Here is a 23,755-nt window from a genome sequence, read left to right as displayed (position 1 = left end):
TGCATTCAGGAAGATGCAATTAGCGCTATTTGTGACATTCTATCTTTGTTTTACTTTTGATAAATGATGAAGATACAATAACACAAATATAACGTCTTCCCAAATGTATTAACAAAATTTATATTTACACAAATTTACTTTAAAAATATTAAATAAAGTTACTTCTAATAATTACTTTTAAAGTATTTTTAAACAATAAATAATATTTGTAGAAGATAAAGATGGGCCTAAACTGCGTGCGACCTGTTGATCCTTTATGTGCTGTGATACCAAGAAACATTGGGCTCGATGCTTCACCAATTAGAGAATCAGGATTGCCAATTATCTTTCTGATTGGAGGTCCCGGAGCAGGAAAGTGTTCGTTGAATTTTTATTTGTGCATCTTTATATTATATATGAAAAAAACTTTTAAAAAATCAAGTTAATAAAATTAATGTTTTTGTATTTGCAAATTCTTTTATATATATAGCTAATGAAAATATTATTTAATAATTCCAGAGAAATTTAGAATATATTATATAAAATAATAAAATATTAAATTGTTGTGTACTATTAAAGTAATTGTATATATAATATAAAATATATTGCATTTATTAAAATAAAATATATATATTAGCATTTTTCAGCAAGTGATTAGATTTGCCCGCGTATTCTTTACACTTTTTGCACTCAGTACTTTATTTTCTCTCTTTTTAATATCCATATATGCATATTTATTTCGTTTTAATTGTAAAAATGTTTAAAGATTTTAAGCAACGCAAATAAACCTATTATAACCTTGTTGTTTGCTAATATTAAATAAGAATGAAATAATTCACTGTATTCGTTGTATTTTTGCTGGAAAATACTCTATATGTAAAATAAAAGTAAAAATGACAACATTAACTTTATTATGATATTTGAAGATAATGATATGGAACTAGTTTTAATTTGTAATAGAATAACTTTGAGCCTTTCTTTATACAGCGACACAATGTATACGGGTAGCACAACATTACGGTTTTTGCGCCATTATAAGCAGAGAACTGTTGCGCAATGAAATAACTACCGGTTCACAAAGAGGCGTTATCTTAGCTTATTTGATGTCGGAAGGTAAATTAGTTCCCTCGGATGTCATGGTAGAACTAATCAAGGAGAGGATGCTGAGCAGCTTAAATGTTACGCGGGGTTTTCTACTGAGCGGGTTTCCTAGGGAGAAGACACAGTGTCAGCATTTCAATAAACAAATCCGATCACCAGACCTTGTCCTGTACTTATGTGTCAGAGACTCACTACTGATGGACAGAATCCTAGCTAAGACCATCACCGCCACTGAGAGGCAAGAACGCAGTATTGAAGAAAATTGGCAACGAGTTAAGGAACACAGTCGAATGATCAAGCCTATTCTTAGGTATTATAAGAAACGACTAGTGATTATTGATGGCGAAAGAGATGAGATAGAAGTTTTTAGAGACATATGCAGCGCGATTAATAATGTCTTGATAAATTTTCCAAATACATCTAGTAAAAGCAGTTAATTAGAATATGTTTGTTTATATGATAATTATACTGAACTAGTGCTAAGTAATGCATTGATTATTATGCTTTATAAATTAATTGAGAGTTTTAAATTGCATAACGAAAATAAACTGTACTTTGTTTCGTGCGAAAATATTTAAAAAACTATGCTGTATATTAAAATAATTATTATATATATACGTATAGATATTATACAATAATTAATATTTTAACAAATATTACAATAAAAATAACAGGATATTTAAAAGAAAGAAATACTGTTTTTTTAATTATTTCTTTATGTGACCAGTCAATAACAAATAATATTAAAAAATTGATTTAAAGATTACAATTGAGCCATTTCAATTTCGTAAAAAGTATTTTTGGATTTTAGTATTTCAATCGTAGAAAAGGAATTTTAATTTGCGTCTGTGAAACACAAGTCTTCCTTTTTTCTAGAATTAAAATACTCATACTGAGCCCAGCAAAAAAAGTAATAAAAAAAAATAGATGTACATATCAAGATCATTACACACAAAATGACATAAAGCTGCATAGAGCAAGACCTTTAAATTAATGAGCATCTTATGTAAATTGATATAGCGTTTTTTTGTCGGATATTCATTGGTTGAACGGCTTTGCTATGGTTATGCAGCACACTTTATCTGAGATGTTTCTGCGAACGTTCGCCAACCTAGTACCCAACAATTTTCAAATGGAGATTAATCTTCCAAGCAGTTGTGAGAATGCAATTTTGCGGAAGTAACTGATTGAAAAAAATTTGACAGATAGAACAAAAAAAAGTCCGCGTGTTTTGGAAAATCATAACACGAAATTAAAAAAATGCCAAATGCATTAGGTCATCACCGAACGGAATGCATTTGAATGGAGCGATACCTGGACATAGCAAAGAGCCGTGGTCAACAGCTCGGAGCGTTATATAATATAATACATACACTGTTCAAATTTCGATATATTGTAATAACAATTTCATTATGTTAATCACTTACAAAATATTTTAATGAATAATTAAATATACAGGTAATGTTTTTTATTTTGTCATGAATAATTAACATATTTAATATACTGTATACTTGGTAACATTTCTCAATCTTATTCAATGCGTAATGTATAATCGTTCTGAAGTGGCTTCCTTATATAACTATTATATAAGATGAACCAAAATTGCTCCCATAATTATCCAAATAAAGGACATTCATTGAAAGAGATCTCTTTACGGCAAAAACTGAAAGAAATAGAAATTGTGAATACTACTTAATTAAAAGATGTATACTTAATCTTTAAAAACGTTCGTACTTTTATTTCAATTTTATAAATGATCAAATGAGTAAAAAAAGTTTCGAAAAAATAAATTCCTCGATTTTTGTTGTTATTGGTATACTGTTGTATTTGGCCTCTATTTCATTTGTGCGTTTTTATTGTTTCGAGTCTGTGTTGATTGATTATAATAGAGAATAGAGAGATCAAAGGATCTCTCTGTCCTACACGCATTTGTCGTACGACAAAGACGCACAAATGAATCAAATAGCAACCAAAACTCTATCTCTATCTCTATTTTTATAATCATATATCTCTTATAATACTTTATAAACTTATAAAATATATATAATAAATAGAACGCTAGTTTATAAAACATTAAATTTCTTTTTAATGTCATTATTTCTATTTAATCATTAAAACTGTGATTTTTTATTGCTGTTATAAAAATATTGGTGAAATCAAAAAATCTATCTTACCGAAGAACCATATTTGTGGCTGCACTTAATTAATTCGTATGCTAATTCACACCCTTTAAATTTTTGTACTGCAAAAATAAAAGATAAACATGAAAAAATTATACATTACAGAATTTGTGATAATAATAATTATTTTTAATTTAATAAATAGATGTTTTATTTAAAAATCTACACTGTTAAAAATATATACATTAAATTTCATGTAAAGTAACGGAAGCAAATTTCAAGCAGGTACATTAAAATCGTTCAATGTTGTCAATGATCGAGCATAAAATTATAAGTAACTTATTGTTAGATTTAACAATTTTAATGTATCTGCTTGAAATTTGCTTCCGTTACATTTACATGAAATTTCATGTCTTTTTTAACAGTGTATATATATATATATATGTATATATATATATATATATATCAATTTTGCTTACTAGTTGGTAAACAATTTTCCATCGCTTTCATAACATTTGGTACGCTTTCTTCCGCTAGCATGGATTCTACAATATTTTTTATAGCTTTTTCAACTATTTTGTCATTTTTCATCTAGAACAAGAGAAAGATAAATTTATTTACGTAGATAATTATCAAGACTGTAAATGAATCTAATAAATCGAAGAAATTAATTGCCGATAATTGTGCTTTCTGTTGAACACTGTGTAATTGATCGTTAAAATGTTCTGCTGAAGATAACTAAAATGTATAGCCGAAACGCCCGGAAATATTAAACATCAATTTAATAATGGAAATTTCAATTGTTGATGTAATTACGTATTATATGTTTTAGTAAATATTTTTCTATTAATTTGCTCACGTCTTACCGCGCTGACTCCTATTTGGCTGATTTAAATTTTCTTTGTTTTATAGAAATATAAGGAGTCTATTATCAATTATTATATTGAATCTAATAAACTATGCAAACAATATTTTTTATGTAAAAAAAATTGCTAAGTGCTCATAACGCGTAAGATATTTTTATATGCAAGTTTTTTTTATCAATATCAATTTTGTTTGTTTTATAAATAAGTTCGAAAATATCTATTCCATCATTAATTTCTTATTGTTATATGTATAAAAGGTCACATTATGGCGAATCTGGACAACTATAAATGTCCGTAATAGCAAAAGTAAACAGCAGTTTATATTACAAACAGAACTTATTTCTATTTTTTAAAACATATTTATTGAAATTATTGAAATTTTACTTACGATTTTTGTATTTAGCAGTAAACACTTATAGTAACATTGTAATCTCCAATCCGGTACGAAAATACCTTTGTTTGCGTCGTCGATCATTTCTAAGTATAAATCAATATTATAATCTTAAATATATTTTTTACTTCTATTATATTAATTTTTTTAAATCACTTTTACTCTATATACATAGTGTCCCAGACCTATAGAATCACTTTATCATTTTGCAATTTTCACAATACTTTAGAAGATATTAATTTCTGAAGATCTTTGAATAAGCATACGTGCTGCGCGGATTACCGTCAAGTATACGCCTATTGCATTAGTCGCAGTTGCTTGTGCGGAAACTATACTATAGGTGCACATTAAGTACAAAGCGTCATAAGGCTGGGTTCACAACCTCGCTTTAAAAGGCCCTAAGTCGTAAAGCCGTAAGAAATTGACTAATCACAGCTGATTATTTTTTTTGCTCGCAATCAACTCTAATTGGTCAATTTCTTACGCCTTTTCTCTTAAAACAAGATTGTGGACCCAGCCTAACTGAAGCAATCTCTATTCCTTGTGCAATAAGCGATCGCGACTGTTGGGTGCATACTTGACTATAGTCCGCGTGGATATGTGCTTCTTCAAGGATTTTTAGAAATTAAATATCTTTTAAAATATTGCAAACATTGCAAAAAATTATGAAGGACTTTTTGATTTAGTTCAGTCTGTTGTACCTGCTCACGAGAGGCAATCCCGTAAGTCGGAGACATTCTGTATATCATGAGAAACGTTTATTACGCGCGCGCGGACATACACATTTATTACGTATTTAGGGAATGGAAGTAACTCGTTACTTGTAACGAAGTTACAGTTACAAGTTACTTTTTTGGTAACTTTACTGGTAGCTGCGTTACTTTCTTTTTTTGGTAACTGTAACGGTAACGAGTTACATTTTTTGGGTAACGGTAACGAAATTTACAGTTACTTTTGTCGTTACTTTGCACACGATTGAACACGGTTCGATTGGATACATGCTATTTAGCGCTTATCAATATGACTTGAAAGCCCTTAGACATTCGGCCGTTATGATTCAGTAATTATTTTACACTTCTATCTTCTATGTAATACATAGGACATACAAATATTTCAGTTTGCTGCATATTTTACAGGTTTTAGAATTACAAAATTGTGTTTAAAAAAAATTAAAAAATAAATTAAATAATAGTAAAATGAGAAGGGTTATGAACCCAAAAGCGAAACAGTTTAAAAGACGATGACAATAAGTGTCGAAACGTCGTTTGTTTTTATCTTGGTATTGTTCTAATATATATTTATACATTTAATTACATTGTCATCGTCGTTCTTATCGGAAATAAACTGTTTCATTTTTGGCTCGTAACCCTTCTCATTTTATTTTTATTTAATTTATTATTTGAGCCATTCTACATTGTTTTTTTTTTTTTTTTTTAAACTGTATACTTGTCAGTATTACATATAAAAAAAAATGCAAAAGTACATTTTTAAATTGATTTTAAAAAAGTAACGGAAAAGTAACGAAAAGTTATTTTTCAAGTAACGGTAACTGTAACGAGTTACTTTTAAAAAGCGATAACTGTAACTGTAACTAGTTACATTTTTTACTCGGTAACGAGTAACTGTAACTAGTTATTTTTAAAAAGTAACTTTCCATTCCCTGCGTATTTTATATATCAAAAATTTAAGTTTAAAGCCAATGATATAATATAAATCAATATTTAAGATTGAAGAAAATTAAAATTCAATAAAACAGTAGTTTTAATTTTCGTAAATAATAAAATTAGTCTATCTCTTAATTAATATCAATCTAATTAATCAGTATAAATCTAAAAAGTTTTAGTTAAATTAAAAAAATTTACATTTTGATTTAATGTATAATGTGATGTAATACAAGAAATATATAATATTTCACATAATTAATAACATACTTTTAGGTATTTGAATTATTATTATGTATCTTGATATCAGTCAAATATCAAATACATTATATATTATTAAATTTTGTCTAAATTAAAAAACATTGTTATATAATTATATTGTCTAAAAATTTTGATGTACGTTTGGTTACATTACATAAAAATTTATAACATTATATAAGACTTCAGTTTTTTGTAGAACATACTTGGATCCGTGCCCACTTTATCAATGCAAAGCTTTCTTAGTGGTAGTAGAGCTTCCTTCGTCTCCTCAATGGACAATCTTTTCTATAGAATTAAAAATAATTTAGTAATATTGTGAGTGAAAAAATACGAGACTCTAATACGTCTTAACAAATAAAATGTTTAATGTTTTGTACGATTTTTGGGGCATTTCAGATACTTTATAAAAAATTAAACTAATGAATCTTTATCGATTTCATGTAAAAAATAATTTGTACTAAAAGGATTGAAAAATTTTATCTTGAATTTTTTGAATAACATCATGCATATTTTCATAATATTATAGTTATCTTCAAGATGAATTCAACTCATATATTTTATTAATGTTTAATATCAAATTTGTTTTTTACATTATATATTTTATTTAATAATATTATTTATTAGCTGTGTAAGTAATATATCTTCAAGAAAGAATAATTACAACTTGTAAAATTATCGATCCAAAAAGTAAAAGATTTAGTGCGAGATTTATCAAAGAAATATTCTAAGAACATCCTTAGACATTTAAAAAACATATGCATATTCTCTGAACATCTTTAGTTCCTTAGAAGTTTATAAGTATATGTAGTAATTTTTGAAAAATATGTATATATGTAAATAAAAATATATGTATATGTAAATATTAAATATTTATAATATAAGAGAAATGTCATAATACCAAAAAATATTTTAACTCTTTTACCAAGTAAAGGTATTATTTTTTTTCATCATTAGGTGTGTGTATATATATATATATATATATATATTAACAAATTTTATATTAAATTTTATATTATTTTTTTTTCAATTTGTTGTTTTTAATTTTGAAAATATTAAGTTATTTTTGTAATAATTCATTAATATTAAATATTTCTAATATTAAATTATAAATATTTCATGGATATGCAACAAATTCGTATTTACTTTAAGAAACTTACACTTTCGCTATTTTGAAGATTTGCCATGAGTATGAATGAAATGAAGAAAATCGTACCAGTGCCTTTCATTCTTATTTGTTGCCTTTGATTTTGTTTGTTCATTTAATCTCTTTTTTAGCACGATATAGATGAATCGCTACTAGACCCGACTGTTGTAAATCTCACGCAAAATTCATTCGTTTATTTTTATATGCGGAAGTAAGAAAGAAGGAGAATTATTAATTTCATGAGGTGGCATATCTGATAGACTTAAATTATCATTTTGGTGATGTAATTAACGATACTTAACGCTAATACTGACATCCGGGTCTTATTGTCATTCCTAGAGGTTAGATAATCATAGTACATTATGCAAGTGCGTTACTTTTGGTCTCATAATTATGTCTTTAATGATGCAAAATGCATAAAAAAATACATATCAAAAAGACAAGAGATGATTTTCTTCCTTAGAAATAACATTTACTAATAATTATCTAATTACAGTTCTTTAACTTTAACATTTTGAACTTATATTTTCCTCTTATAACGTATCTCTTTTCAATTATTATTTTCATTTATAATAATGTGAAATTATTTTTACCATAATTTTCTTAATTTTCGTTTTATTTGCCTTAAAATTTCAGCGCAAAAAGTGATGTTTTTAATAATATTGTTGAGAGTCTAACAAAAAAAGTATATTTACTAAAGTTTTGTGTACTTGATATACACTCTTTATCTTATTGTTAGTGTAATTTTTTAATGAAATTTTTATTAATTTTAAACAAACGATCGTTAATGACTATTATTATTTTGTTATTCTAACGCTGCGGTATTTAAAATCAATTAGTTAATTTTAATAATTAAATAATACGTATACTATAATTGCACATTACTTATTATTATTATCATTAACATATAATTATGTTAAGTTATACGTGCATGCAGTATTGTATATTGTACCTTGTTTTATCATTTTACAAATCTATCAATTTACAAATTATTAACGACTACTGCAGAGTTGTCTCCGCATAGGATTGAAATTAATACAATTTTACAATTTATTTAACGCTAAACATAATTACACTTTTTCATTATTTTTATATTATAATATATCATATTCTATTTCCATAACTATTTTCGTTTGACATCAATTAAGGAAAGAAAAAGTGATTCGGATCCGTTTGATAGCTGCATTTTACAAACTGATAAGTTGTTTCGCAATCATCGCCAGCAGGTGCTGTAAAAACATGAGAATTTTATTTACGCATCTACTTTTAGGTTATAATTTGTTTTTATACTAATTAACTAATATATATATATATAAAAATTATTTTTTATAAAGGTTTCTATGCATAATAATTTGTTTTTATAATAAGCATAATACAGATTTGTTTTTAAGATTAAAAAAATAAGATTTTAAGAATCTTTTATCTTTGCCAGCTGTAAAATTAGCTTATGTTTATAAATTTTTTAAATAAAATCTGTTATATATATACACACACATACGTATGTATAAAATACAAGTTTTTGCATAGAATTACCAAATTTAACCCAATTTAAACAATAAAAAATATTTTACTTATTAAAAAATGCATTATAATGCTTCAAAATGGCGATCAATGTATGGACTATCTAAAAAAATACACCTGTTGAATATGACTCAGTTTTTACAAATTATTTGAAACTAAAGTTCCTTTGATTTTCATAAGTATTGTTCGTTTTGTCTCTCGGGAACTGCTCGGAGTCACTCCGAACGAATCCAGCGTACTTTGGATGTGATCCATTTAATGTTGCAAATGCTTCGTTGATCAATCAGAAGAAAGAATTTTACGAATTGATCAATCAAAGAATGTTTCGAGGTATTTACAGCATAAAATTGATCGTATCCAAGTACGCTGGGTTGGTTCGGAACGACTCCCAAAAGACAAAACGAACAATGCGATTGACTGTATGAATGACGCTATGGCAGGAACTATGATAAAACGAAGTCAATTGAATAAAAATGATAGTATCTAAAAGAAAAAGAAATTTGATTTTTATCGAAAATATTTGTCAACAAACGTTTTAGTGCATTTAAAGTTATATATTTTAAAATGTCGGAACTATATAGTAAAATCTTCCTTTTCTTTATAAAAGGTATTTTCCGTCAATTTTTTAATTAACGAACAATTTTGGATTTTTTTTAAAGGAAAATAATGTACGATAATTTGTGTCCTTCACGCGTTGCAGTTTATCTTTTTCATCGGCATATTTGTACTTTTGCTATTTGTTCGATATGGATTCTCAAGATGTTCGTTACTTTCAGTAAATTTCTAAAACCGCAATTAAATGTGCACTGCGGGCAGATTGTACGACGCTATGCATGACAAAGAACGAGACTCAAGTAGTCCTAACGGTTTTTTTGCCTTCTCTCTTCTAAACTGCATAGCATATACAATAGAAAGTAGCAGTTATTTTCAATGATCTCTAAAATCGTTAAAGAATAAATTACAACTGATATCTATTGATTTCTTCTAAGTAGTAATCTAAGTAAAAACTTGAGTAGCGTCTACAAGCGCTGTTTAGTTCCAGTAAGCATATGGAAAACTCGTGCACGTTTGCGTATTTCTGTTTGTACGTTTGTAGTTTAAGTGCAAATTAAAAAAAAAATTTACAAGAATATTTTACACATATAAGAATAAAAATCAATAAAAAATCGTTTTTTGAAGCTGTCAAAGGTAAAAGACCTTTTAATTTTATAACTCTTTTTTCTCGCATACCTTTTTTTATCTTTTTATTTAAAATTAATTTTAATTTTAATTTTTTAAATAAAATTAAACTTACGTTCTGCTGCACATTTAGTCAAAGATACTTTTAAAGGAGCTGCCATGTCAGGTGGCATCATTAGATCCATTTGTTTAATCATCATGACATCATCTACGCGTCCATTTTTAAACTTGTAAGAAAAATTCATTTAAATAGTTATACATATAAATACCAAATAATAAAAAAAATAATATTAAATAATAGTGAAAAATTAATATATTATATTAATTTGCATTATTATAATAAATTATTTAATAATCACAATTTAATAACTATAGATTAACATATTTTATTATGAAGCACTTGCAAATGTGTTCAAGATTAAATATTAAAGTATATATGTTTTTCTTAATAATATTATTTAATTATTTTTAATTTTATATTTTATTTATTATTGTATTAAGTAAGGTAACTTTACCCAATATACGGTTTAACATTAAATACTGTACTACTTGTGTTGTTAAATGAATAGTTATAAATCTTTACTTTACATGTAAATGTTGAAAAATGTCTCATATTCTCAGTTATTTTGATTGGACACTACTAGTTTTCAATATCGAACCCAACAAGAATCGTAATAATTAAGTAAATCATATTGAATATAGTTATATTTTTTCTTGTTCTTACAGTTCGCATTGTCTTCATTACACATAGTGTATAGCATTTTAATGGTTGATTATCATCTGGAAATTCGCCTTTTTGTATTGCTGCAACAGCTCCTACAAACAAAAAAATATAAAAAATCGTACAATGTTGAAGTTGTAACAAAATTTAATAGACAAATAATAATATTTAATAATCATTAAATTTATGATTGTGGATAAAATACAATAGTATTTTTTACCAAATCTCTCCAAAATCTCTGAAAAAAGATTATCACAGTTTACAATTTTACAACATTGCCAATTAAATAAATAAATTAAATAACTCTCATGTAAAAAATTTAGAATTGTGCCTAATAATGTTGATGGTATTTTAAAACTGGTAAATAATTAATTTACAAAGATTAAAATTTTACAATAAAATGCCGGTATACTTTCTTTTTATTTGTATGTAAATACGAAGAAGAATAGCATACGGCTACAGAATAGTTTTCAATCGAAGGTGACATTTGGTTCCGTAAACAAGAATTAAAGCAGAATTTACTGTAATTGTACAAGCGGATTATACGTTTCCGTATAATGTGCGTTATTCGATTTTATATCTAATTATAAAATATTGTTTTATTCTTATTTTTATCAATAATATTTTTATCTTTTATTTTTATAAAAAAGAGTTACTGAATACATTGTAATCGTATAAATCATACACAACCTATTTGTAGAACTTGTTTTGTTAATAACTTTTTAACGACGAAAATTTCTTTAGTCCACGTTTATGGTCTTGATAATATATGTCAAAATAAAATAATTGAAAATATTAATTAAAAAAATGGACTGCTTATAATTAAATATAACAATAATAATTTAAGCGGCTGTTTAGGAGTCAGCGTAGTAAGACAAGCGCACACATTAAATTCTAAAATATACTTTAGTATAGTTTAGAAGTTACAAATATATTTGGACGTTTCGGTCATTGGTTTTGGCTATCCTCAGCAAAAGTGTACAATATAAAAAAATTCTAGCTTCGTTGGTTATTGTTCATCAGTTATGTAAAACCCATACGGCAAGCACAATCATTCGCCTTTGAAATTAATAAACTTCCTAGTGATATGATTTTGTCTTTTCTGTACAAAATTAAATGTGTGTTATATAATAATTAACTTAGATAATAATAAGCAAAAAATCTGAATTACAAAAGGTTAAATTATACATAGGTTAAAATTATTTCTCAATTTGATGTAACGTATAATTTATTTAATATGTGCGTGTAAATTCGAATGATGCACAATAACCAACAAAGCTAGAATTTTTTCTATATTGTACACTTTTGCTGAGGATGGCCAAAACCAATGGCCGAAACGTCCAAATATATTTGTAACTTCTAAATTATAGTAAAGTATATTTTAGAATTTAATGTGTGCGCTTGTCTTACTGCGCTGACTCCTAAATAGCCGCCTAAATTATTATTGTTATATGTCAAAAGGTTAAGGCCATGGAGGAGAGATCCTCCTTCCTCCATCTTCATTTTCATCCTGTTTATTGATACGAAGAGGACCCAAACTAATGGTCGAGACGTGTACTTGTATCAGTTGCATAGAATCAAATTTATATACATTTCCTGTGTTAGCTCAAAATAAAGCAATTATAATTAGTGATTTATACCATCAGAGTTTATATTATTATTTTATTTTCCTGAATTATATATATATATATATATATAATATAATAATGTTTAGTTCTCCAGCTAATCCATGTTAAATTATAAAATGCGCCACTCAAGTACGAGAATATTCACGAGAAAAACGCGTTTTTACGTATTATTTAATTTACCGGTAAGAAAGAATCGTTTTGAAGCAGCGCGGCATAGTTTAAATAAGGCTGGGTCCACAACCTCGCTTTAAGAGGCTCTAAGTAGTAAAGCCGTAAGAAAATGACCAATCATAGTTGAATACGAGAAAAATAATCGATTGTGATTGGTCAATTTCTTACGACTTCTTTTACGGCTTAGGGCCTCTTAAAGCGAAGTTGTGGACCCAGCCTAAGGTGGTAAGATAAAAATTAAGACATTATGATGTAAGCAGTAAGCGTATTGATCAATCATAGTTGAATGCGAAAAAAATAATCAACTGTGATTGGTTAATTTCTTACGGCTTAAGCCTCTTAAAGTGATGCTGGACTCGCCTGTATTATCGATAAAACAAGCGTTTTTGACGTTTTCGTTCCTGTCAAACCTCTTCGCAGTAGTTTCACAGAATAAAAATTCCTTTTCCACCTTAAAGCGAGGTTGTGGACCCAGCCTTATGCTACAATGCTAGGTACAGTGGCGTAGCCAAGGGGGGGCTGTGGGGGCTGCAGGCTGCAGGCTGCAGCTCCCTTGAAATTCTGAATAATTTCAATAATTTCATAACTAATACGAATACGAAGCCTATAACAGTCTATAGCTGGATCTTAGTTGCTTATATATAATTTTGCGTGAATTTATACACTGGTATATGTAGTCTTCCTAAACTGCGCGCAATTATGTTGTTACATTGACGGTCTTTAGAATTTAATATTGTTCAATAATTTCATAAGAATATGTAAAAAATTGTTGAGCCGTAAATATAAATTTGTTTTGAGAGAGGAATTAAATCCTGTTGGGATAATTCTTATATTTAAATTAGTTGCAAAAATATCGTTTATTATGTATTAAAAATTTGTTGATTTTTTTTTGTATTTGGCATGTAAACAAAAATTCAATAAATTACGCGGAAAAAAATGTTGCTGCATAACCGCAAAAAGTGGCATCGGGAGAACGGCAGCACTTCAAGTCATAAAATCTCAGCTGGATAATATTTATATTATTCAAATTTTTACTCTATAATCTTTTTTACTATTATATATTTTTAATGTCGTTAATCGTAATGTAATATACAAATTGTCATAAATATTAATATAAATTATGGAACATTAGCATAATTTACCGGCGTCTGCGTGAGATTTTGTTGTACACGAATTTCGCATAGTAGCAGCAGCTTTTTCAATTTGTTCCATCGTCATTACCTATATTATAATAAAATTTAATTTGCATATTTTTTGTTTTTAGTAGAATAATATAATATGTAATATACATCAAATAGTTTATCATTAATAGTGTACAGTAATATCTATTTTTTATAGAATTCAAGAATATTCTATATTTTTTCTTAACATCTTATAAATTATTTTGCAATTTAAAATACTTTTTGAATATGCATAAATTTGAAATTTAATTGTTTTACTTAAAAAATAGAATTGTCTATGTAATAAGTTATTTAATACATTGTATAACTTACAGCATTTGCTCGATCCACTGCGATCACCATAATTGTAATGGTACAAATTAGTAAACGCGCACACATTTTAAAGTATTTTCGATTATGCAAAAAACAGAAGTAAATTTAAAAATCTAAAGTATTTCCTCGAATTATCAATGAAATAAAGTTACCAATCCACTGTAATTAACCTTCGTTCCTCTTTTCTAAAGACTGAGGTTGTCAACAAGTTGTTCGTGGTTAATATATGTAGTGGTAATTTCGTTTGGTAGCTTAATTTCGTAGCATTTGTCCGTATAAAATACATAGTTTATGCAGAAATTATGTCGAGACGAGGTAAGAAGCTTCCGCGATTTGTCATATTGAAGAAAGAATTAACAATTTGCTACATACAATGATATATCATTAAACCGTTTCAGTTGTAAATGTCTGCAGATAATTTGCGATCTTTCAAAATTAAAATGAAGAAATACATAAGGATCTGGTTTTAATTATGTATGAACGATTCTGGCTTTAATATTATATAAGGTATAACTATATTACGTATAACAAGTATGTGACTATTAATTTTAAAAATACAAAATGTTTACAGGTATAGAAGAAAGTGTAAGAGAAGACAGGAAAAACTGCAATTATAAACTTGCCAATGAATAACTTTTGCTAGTGGCAGCATATTTGAGTAAAAAGAGTGGCAGTTCGAGGTCAATGATTTGTTGTAAGAGCGCCGCCGCTAAAATAATTTGATGTTAATTTAGATCCCTATAGAAAAATTTGATTAAAATGTCAACAAAAATGCTAACTTGAATGTTTAATTCTAAATAAATAAAATTTTTTTTCAGTTTTAAAGCAATCACGTACGAACACGACAAGTATAAATACCAAACTTTTAATTTTCATATATTTTGTTTATCTACATTTTTTTCGCGACCGCTTAAGTATAATATGACAGAAATTTTATAAGTATTAAATAAGGAGTATTAAGACAAATTCAGATTAAGACATTCGATTTTATAGACGTTCAGGATATACTATATATGACTAATTGAAAAACGTATACATTGTACATATATTTGTATTTATAATCAAGAAATAGAGTGAGAAAAAGATCATAGCTAAGTCAATCATATCACTTTCTCGTTTCTATTCTTAATAATGTTTATATGCTTGTCTAGCAGTCTTCTGTGTCCAAATATTTATTATACTTTACATGTTTCATACTTTTGAAAATATTTGGAATGCATGGCTGAAGTTTCGGCAGTCTGTGATTAGAACTATGACTTTGATATAACATATAACTTAGCTGAGCTTTGACAGTTTAAGCGACGCATTATCTTTGAAATTTATGTTCTTATGAAGTCTCTGCAACATCTTGCAATCCATGTTCTGCTTCTTTTTTCTTTGCCTCATCCACGAGAATGGTATATTTTTATGTTTGTCGGGTATGGGGAAATTTCGAGGAAAACTTTGAAGACAAGAAAGTTTCAACAAATTATTTCTACACCTGAGTCCTCAATCTCAATATCTTATCGTTAAAACATTCACATTGTACTTGATGTATACAACGAGACTATAAAATTATTTATTCTTATTCTAAATGCAATCATAAAATAGGCAACACGTTATTTGAGGATAATGTTCATTTATGTGTGTGTGAGAATATTTAATAATAACTGAAATATAATTAATATTTTTAAATCGTTAATCTCTTAATTATCAACACTAACTTTTTCTCATTTTTAATAATACTCATTATAATTTTCTTTTATAATTATAAGTAATTTTCTAATGTTTATCAGGATTTAATATTTATTCGATACATGTGATTGTTTTCATTCATTACATTTTCACTCACCTTTAGAGTAAATCTCACTAATTAATATTAGAATTGTCCTGTTTTACCGATAAAATGTGAATAATTTTTAGATTCTTCAATCTTTTATTAATATAATAATTGCATCTACAAATTAAAAAAATATTTCTTCACAATTAAAGTATAGTCAAAAACACAGTGCGTAAGCAACAATTTCAAACAAAAAAAATTGAAAAATTGTAGTTTTGTTATCGACTTCTGCAGTCGATTCACGATATATGTGCTGCATATAATAAAGTTTTGAGATTTTGTACGTTTTAAATATAAGTTTATATTCCATTATAGATTGTACAAAAGATCAATACTAATGCTTGTCGAAATGAGGTAGAAGCTGTATAAAAGAAAGAACAATTAAAAAATTTCATCGGAATGCTGCGATTAGTAAAATCGGTGTGAAAGTTTAACAGGACAGTAGGTATCTATAGTAGTAGGTAACATATCTTGCAAGAGATGGCGTTGTAATATTTTAGACAAGGACAGATGTACGCATTTCCGATAAAAAATAATGCAATAAGAAACTAAGTTTGAAATTAAAAAGTCTATATTATAATAATAACTAAGAAAATAAAAGATTTCTCAATATTAAAAAATAACAATTGTTTGTAACGTTAGTACCAAAAATGATTTAATAGAACAGCAAATATGTTCTATTAAATTATTTAGTAACGTTTATTATAATTTAGTTTTGGAATCTTTATTATTTCTTTTACTCTTATCGCCTTTAATATCACACAATTGTTATCTTTTTTTTTTATTATTGGATATCGATCACACGTTTGGCGTTTCAGAGTATTAATCCCTTTAAATATTCAAAATTACTTTTCTAAAACTAACTCAATTACTTCGAATTTTAAAAGTGAAATTTCTCTTTAAAGAATTTAGAAAGTTTGTATGCCGCCATATTATTTATTATACTATCAATTAAGATTATTAACTTTATTATATTCCTATTCTTTTTTTATTATTATTGTTATAATTATTTTAAGTCTATATATCACATAATTTTATTTATTACTTTTCCATTTTCTTAAAAACCATTTTTTTGTCACGTTAACTATATTTCCACTTTTATAGTCTCTTTACCCAAGCATCATTCGTCTTGGCATTGATCCATCTGATGGTTCTTCTTCTGAAAGAATATATAAATATTTTTAAGTTACGAGAGAGAGAGAAGAGAGCGAGCAAGGCTGGATCAGGAAGGGTATTGAAAGGGATCGACGTTGCAAAGAAGCACACTGGGGCGGAAAAGATTTGTGATAAAGGCATGTGGATTTTACTGACGCAACTATATAGCTATTGAACTTCTTTCGAAATTACATGGTCGCATGCTTTGCCGTAAGAAAAAGTTATTACAGCGGGAAACCGGAAGACAAATGGTCATTTGCAAAGAGCTTTGCGCTAAATTGAGAAAAAACCTCGGAAAAAACACTAATAAAAGCGTGAAGATCGAAGTTCGTAGAAATTATTATTTATGATTAAATGTTGCATGTTTTGGAATTATAAATGAGGTCAAATAGAATCGTAGTCACTAAAGTTTTAAAGATATTTATATATACTGTGGATTAAAATTTAAATTATCATACACAATTATATGTTATTGCGGAAGAATCCTATGTTTTCCCACATTCTCGATTACACATACCATTCACATTGGTACCTAGTAATTTTTCACTGCTTTACCAAAGAGAATTTTTTTTTCAATTGGCCAATTAACGATATATAATCGAAGCCCTCCCATTATTATTTATCTTATTAAACATACACAAGTTATATACATATTTAATTTTTTATACATTTTTCTATCATTTTATTATATTACTTTATTATTCTGTGTCTTATTATTTATTTAAAATATAATTATAATTGTTTTCGTGTGTGTTATATTTTGTATTCTTTAATAACATTAATAATATTAATTTGTGATATAATTTTAGAAATCAATAATACTTGAGGAAAACATAACTATAATATATTTATTTAAAATAAGTAGCAAACACAAAATTGTCAAATCTGTAATTGGCTTGGAAAGAAAAAAATTTACATTTAATAACGTAGTTTAAGAATCATTGCTAACTTTAAGTTCGCGACAGAGGCTTATACTGGACAGTATTGAATTACATGGAATCAGGTGGTTTCCAGGAGATTGAACACATCGACCGAGCATGAAAAGCATTTACGATTTCCACTTTCCGGACACGAAAGAAACTTTCTATTCGCAACAGTGCCGGAAGGAAAAGCTTTTATTGCCACCCCATTTGCGAGACATGTAGCTGGTATATACAGAGTGAACCATATAATTCACAATCAGAGAGAGTTTGCAGTAAAGTATTTAATCTTTTTGTTTTAATTATATAAAATTTAATTTTTAAGTAGCTTATATATGATGATTACATTTCACATTTTATTACTTGTTTTTTTTTTTTAAAAAAGCAAGTAAATATCTGACGAAAAATTTGTATGAAAATAATAGTATGAAAAGGTACATTGTTTATTCCATATATACGAGATCGTATTCTAGAACAGAATTAGGCCCATCAATTTAAGCCCTGAATGAATAGTTATGTATAAATCATGTATTAATTGACACGGGATATTCATATAGAGACAAAACGAAAGGTTTTAAAAATGAACTCTGATGGCTTCAACATGATGTTATTCCTCTTAATCTCGACCCATGGTATACATATAAAACGTAAGGTAATAGGACATAATCAGTAATTGATCAATCACACTATAGGGACATATAAAATGCTTTATTATAGTATATGTTCTATTGTGATTGGCCAATCATGCTTAATTATTACCTTACGTTTTTCTATATATTTCTGACTTTTCTACTCCTCTTACAGCTCTCTAGAATATTGTTAACTGCCCTTGCTAGCATATGGATGTCTTCCAGATACCATATAACTGTTCAGAGATATCGCCGTCATCGTAATCCGAATATCTTTGACATGATGGCATACCATAGATGGCATACCATAGATTTTGAACTTAAATAGATTGAATGAATAATACCAAATGCATTTCAAATATTACTTCAATACCATTAGCGCATTCCGTTATCTCTGTGCGGAAGTAGTGCTTCGAATTCAGAGAAGATCGACCAGTGGCACATGGTATATATAACATATATATAATAACGAAATTTGGACAGCTCTTAATATTTAGGACAATATTTCTAACAGACAAGGTTGTGTCTATGGAACTTTTTAATACTTTTACGAGTTTTACGAGTGCATATGCATGTGCATGGTATATGCGTGTGCATAAATACGCGCGCGCGCGCACGTATGCGTGTGTGTTCCTCTGGACCTAATTTCCATAAGAAACTAGGCATAATTCTTTATTTTTCTTGTTGACTTGAATTTTTCTTGATAAACGATATTTTTTCATATATATACAGGGTGTCCCGAGAGTTTCTTCCAATCGCTTTTGATTGGAAGAAATTCTCGGGACACCCTGTATATATATATATATATATATATATGCGTATGTACATGTAACTGTACAATTGTACCTATACATATTATGTATGCGATATACATATAAATAACATAACTTTTATTTAAGCTTTATGTAATCACGTCATTGAACTTATAATATTTTAAAATCTTAAACAGACTGCGTATTTTTATTTAATTAATAAGATAAACATATATTTATTCATATTAAAAGATTCCTAATACAATACAATATATACTATATGTATTATTTTGTAACATCAAGTTGCTATAATCAATCCTTACATATTGGTCCATGTATCAATATCAATATATCAAAGTGTTTCTATCTATTCGTTTCTCCGTGATATTCGTTAATAAGCTCTTCAAGAATAGTGACGGAAGAGGGAGGGATGATAAAATGGACTAGAGACGTCTGTAACACTATTAAAGCATTTCTAGCGGGCCGGTTCAGACGGTCGCTGATGGTCGCTACGATTCCTATGGTAACGACGGCCAGCGGAATCGAGTATCTCTAAAATGAAACGGCGGCGGGCGGCCGGTGCCACTACACGCGCCTGCGCACTTCGTACGTATCCACCCTCCCCCTCTTTCCTTCCTTTCTTTCACGATGTGCGAGGATATGCTTCGTCTGGCCGCTTGAGCGGCCGGCAGTCACTAACGTTCTTGTTCGCGTTTCACGCGTATTGCGTGCGCCGTTGAGTATAGTGCATCGTCGACCTCGTCGACGGCCGTCATGGCGTGTCTCGTCATCGCAGTCGCCTTCGCCTTCGCTGTTACATAGTTACGTTACGCGTCGCGCCGTTACATAGTTACATATATCGCGCGTTTGTCCAGTGTGCGTGACGAAAAGAAAGAGAGATAGGAAGAACAGTATGCTGTGCTCCATGGTGTACTCGATTGGGTCGATTGGTGACGTTACGCGAGAGCGTACGAATTTTTTTGTCTGCTAGTCTCCGGAGTTATGATTTCATAATTCACATTGTTCCACTGAATCTTGATACACAGTTATCATGTTACATGTGGACAGATATGCTAGGTAAAGATCATTGTTACTAGTGAATCATCGGTTGCAGATTATCCTTTACTACTTATGCTAATCGATTTGAGATGCGCGCGCGCACGCACATACACGCACACATACATGCACACACACACACCTACATATGATACAATGATCGTAAATTCTTTGATATTAGTTATGATCAATGGAATGAACGAATGGTTTTGTTTGCTTATGGTGACGTGAAATCTCATCTGCTGTGGCAATTTTCATAAATTTCAGCCAAAAGAAAAGTATAAATATTTTGGAAAGTAACAGGAAAAGGAAAAGAAGTATTATTATACTTCATATAATTTACTTATGCAAAAGAAACTGATTGAAATTAATTGAAAATTAATTTTAGAACAATTAATTTAAATTGATATACATCGATTCTATTTGTCATGTGAGATAACACAATATTCGTCAAAAAACCTATAAGTGATTTAGAGTAAAAACTATGAAGCTCAGTTTAGATAAAGACGGTAATTGTTTCAATTAGAAGTAGATATATTTTTCTTTTTAATAGCATTATGTTGCATTTCTCAATTCTAAATAAGAAAGTTCATCTCTATTCAATAAGAAAAAGCAAGGAAAATGGAATAAAATAGGAATAAGAAATGGAATAATTTTCTAAAGTAAATTTTATATTTATTTTGACAAACTGTATATATATGTATAGATATATTACATCCTTCTTGCTGTGATAAAAGTTGTCACCAGTGCTGGAATAGATATCGTTTGAAAAAAATATTTAGATGTAAGTATAGGTATTGTGTTGGAAGAGTATTTAGTTACAAATATATATATGTGTGTGTGTGTGTTGTACATTTTCAAAAAATTACCTTGATATAGATACAGGTATAGCATAAAAGTATTTGTAAAATTTAAATATTTTTTAGATATTTTTAACAAAAAAATATTTAAATTTCATAAATTTACAAAAAAAGAGAAAACAAGAAGCTGCATAAAAACAAACTACATATGTAATATATATCTTATTTTTTATTTTCTTTGAGTCTTTAAAACTGTTTGCTTGACTTTATTCAAAAGGAAAATTTAAAAGTCTTTTGAAAAACACAAGAATAAAGAAAGAAGCACGAAGCAAGCCAAATAAGAATTAGTATTTCTTTTGAAAAAGGTATAAATAAAAAACTTAGTTTAGTTTTCGCTTAATTTTCAGCTTAATTTCAAATTTGTAATGGTATAATAGAAATGTAGAGAGTAACAAAACAATACTATTATACTTAGCGATGATGAATTGGGATTTTCTCTGCATCTGTAATTGGCTCTATAGAACTTTGATGCGTGGGACCAATCAGAGGAGACCGTGTCACGTGACCAGTTTGTCACTCTTTTCCTATGAAATTCTTTAATCGCTACTTATTAAATACTAAGGACTGAAATTATCTACGCAGCGAAGTAAATAAAAACATTTGCGTTTAAGTAAAATTAAAATAATATATCAAGTATAATTAAAATAAGTCCCACACGCAGAACACAATTCTCCAAGCGGCATCTTGAGAACATTATTTTTTGTACATGAATACATAAAGTATATAGATAACGTAGATAAGCAAATACGTGACATAAATAGATGGGAAAATAGATTAATAATGTAGACAATTAATAAATAGGTAACATATAGTTGAATAATGTATATGAGTAGGTAAATAATGTAAATAAGTAAATAGATAATATCGGCATGTACAAAAGATAGAAGATATAGATAGGTAGATGGATGACGTAGATGGGAAGATGAGATATATAGGGAAATAGATAACTTGTATAAACGAATAGACAATGTAGGTGAATAGATAGATACACAGATAGATAGATGATGTAATTAAGTGAACAGATAACGTGGATAGATAAAAGGATAATATAGACAGGTGAATATATATAGATGTACAGATAATTTATAATAATAAAAATCAACGTTATATATTTAGTGGCAAGGAAGCCAATCATATCCAAGGGGATTAGATTTTGGGATGACGATAACTATATTACTAATTTCTACAACATCAATAATTTCCTAATAAAATACATATCCTATGCTTTAATTAATTAAAAACAAAAATATTCTTATGTAACTTAAATTATAACAGAAAATATGAAAGCATGTGCTCATGTATAACTGCTTTTCATATCAGTATAACAGGTTTCCTAATCTGTATATAGTGGTCAAATTTAACGATTGCTATCTCGGTTCATAGGATAGAGCGACGCTTGTTTCTGACGACGCCAGATTTGGTTGTTTTGTGCAAAAACACGTCGAATGAGTCTAATTTTATCAATTTCGGACGTAAGAGGGCTAAACTTAACGATTTCTCGAAAAGTAACGAAAAAGTAATTACTCGTAAAATTATAAGCTGACTTAATCGATGTAAAGGAAATATATGTAATTGCATTCAAGAAACAGCGATTTGCAATGTGCAATTGTAGTAGCTTTTCATTTCATATACACTTAAATAATTAACACATTTTTTTTTTATACAAAAAAGTGCTATGTCACAAAAAATAACTCCGGTTCAGTACTTTTATGACCACTTTGAAAAATGCGTCGTTATTGATTGCCGTGATTTTCGCGGCGACACGACGCGACGGGGGAGAAATTGCTACTGTCGTTTTCGCGAACATTATGGGCGGATTGTTCTCTCCATCGCTGCGACACACGGGCGACTTCATCTTACTTTCACTGCGACTTCCTGATTGCGTATTCGTGTTTACTGCTCGTCTATTATTTCCGTGAAGACAAAATAAATAGTATAAAAATAATAAGCACTAGAATGTGGTTTTTATAAAGTAATTCCGAAATATTATGAAAATCGAAATTTTAATCCATTTTTGTTTACTAGGTATAATATATAGTAATAAAGAAGTAATTGCGTATACAAAACTCTAATGATATTATTCGTATAAAAGAAAAGCTGCGTTTCTGGGTCTGAAAAATCAATTCGGCGTGCAATTCAAATGACTACATATATAATATGTATAAAGACTGTGTTGCAAAATTTATTACTAGACTGAAAATTTATAGCGCACGTAAAGTAAACTATAGATTTTCAATATTGACAGTAATTTATGGAACTCAGCCAATTTTACATAGAATTATTTAAACTTTAAAGATCCAACTTTGACCGTTATGGGCTTTATTTTCT

The 23,755-nt window shown here is 28.2% G+C and overlaps 3 protein-coding genes across 3 annotated transcripts; 1 reads left to right on the top strand and 2 right to left on the bottom strand.

Annotated features, from left to right (window-relative positions):
• The first annotated feature begins 221 nt into the window (after window positions 1–221).
• LOC108782928 (adenylate kinase isoenzyme 1) lies at window positions 222–1,517 on the top strand. The gene is made up of 2 exons (XM_018551331.1): window positions 222–357; window positions 967–1,517. The coding sequence occupies exons 1-2, from the start codon at window positions 222–224 to the stop codon at window positions 1,515–1,517; spliced, it is 687 nt and encodes a 228-aa protein (XP_018406833.1).
• Window positions 1,518–3,245: 1,728 nt separating this feature from the next.
• On the bottom strand, window positions 3,246–7,658 carry Obp6 (odorant binding protein 6). Its single transcript, XM_018551330.1, has 5 exons — window positions 7,537–7,658; window positions 6,583–6,664; window positions 4,455–4,543; window positions 3,680–3,791; window positions 3,246–3,322 (listed from the first exon to the last, which is right to left on the bottom strand). Exons 1-5 carry the CDS (start codon window positions 7,636–7,638, stop codon window positions 3,246–3,248), a joined length of 462 nt encoding a protein of 153 aa, XP_018406832.1. The 5' UTR covers window positions 7,639–7,658.
• A 993-nt stretch (window positions 7,659–8,651) lies between these two features.
• Window positions 8,652–14,302, bottom strand: Obp5 (odorant binding protein 5). The gene is made up of 5 exons (XM_018551436.1): window positions 14,237–14,302; window positions 13,886–13,964; window positions 10,948–11,039; window positions 10,339–10,450; window positions 8,652–8,752 (listed from the first exon to the last, which is right to left on the bottom strand). Exons 1-5 carry the CDS (start codon window positions 14,300–14,302, stop codon window positions 8,667–8,669), a joined length of 435 nt encoding a protein of 144 aa, XP_018406938.1. The 3' UTR covers window positions 8,652–8,666.
• Window positions 14,303–23,755: the final 9,453 nt, after the last annotated feature.

The sequence above is a fragment of the Cyphomyrmex costatus genome, unplaced genomic scaffold, assembly GCF_001594065.2.
Source record: "Cyphomyrmex costatus isolate MS0001 unplaced genomic scaffold, Ccosl1.0 scaffold14, whole genome shotgun sequence".
Taxonomy (NCBI): domain Eukaryota; kingdom Metazoa; phylum Arthropoda; class Insecta; order Hymenoptera; family Formicidae; genus Cyphomyrmex; species Cyphomyrmex costatus.
Note: the sequence above shows the minus strand (reverse complement) of the source record. Positions and strands in the feature narration are given on the sequence as shown.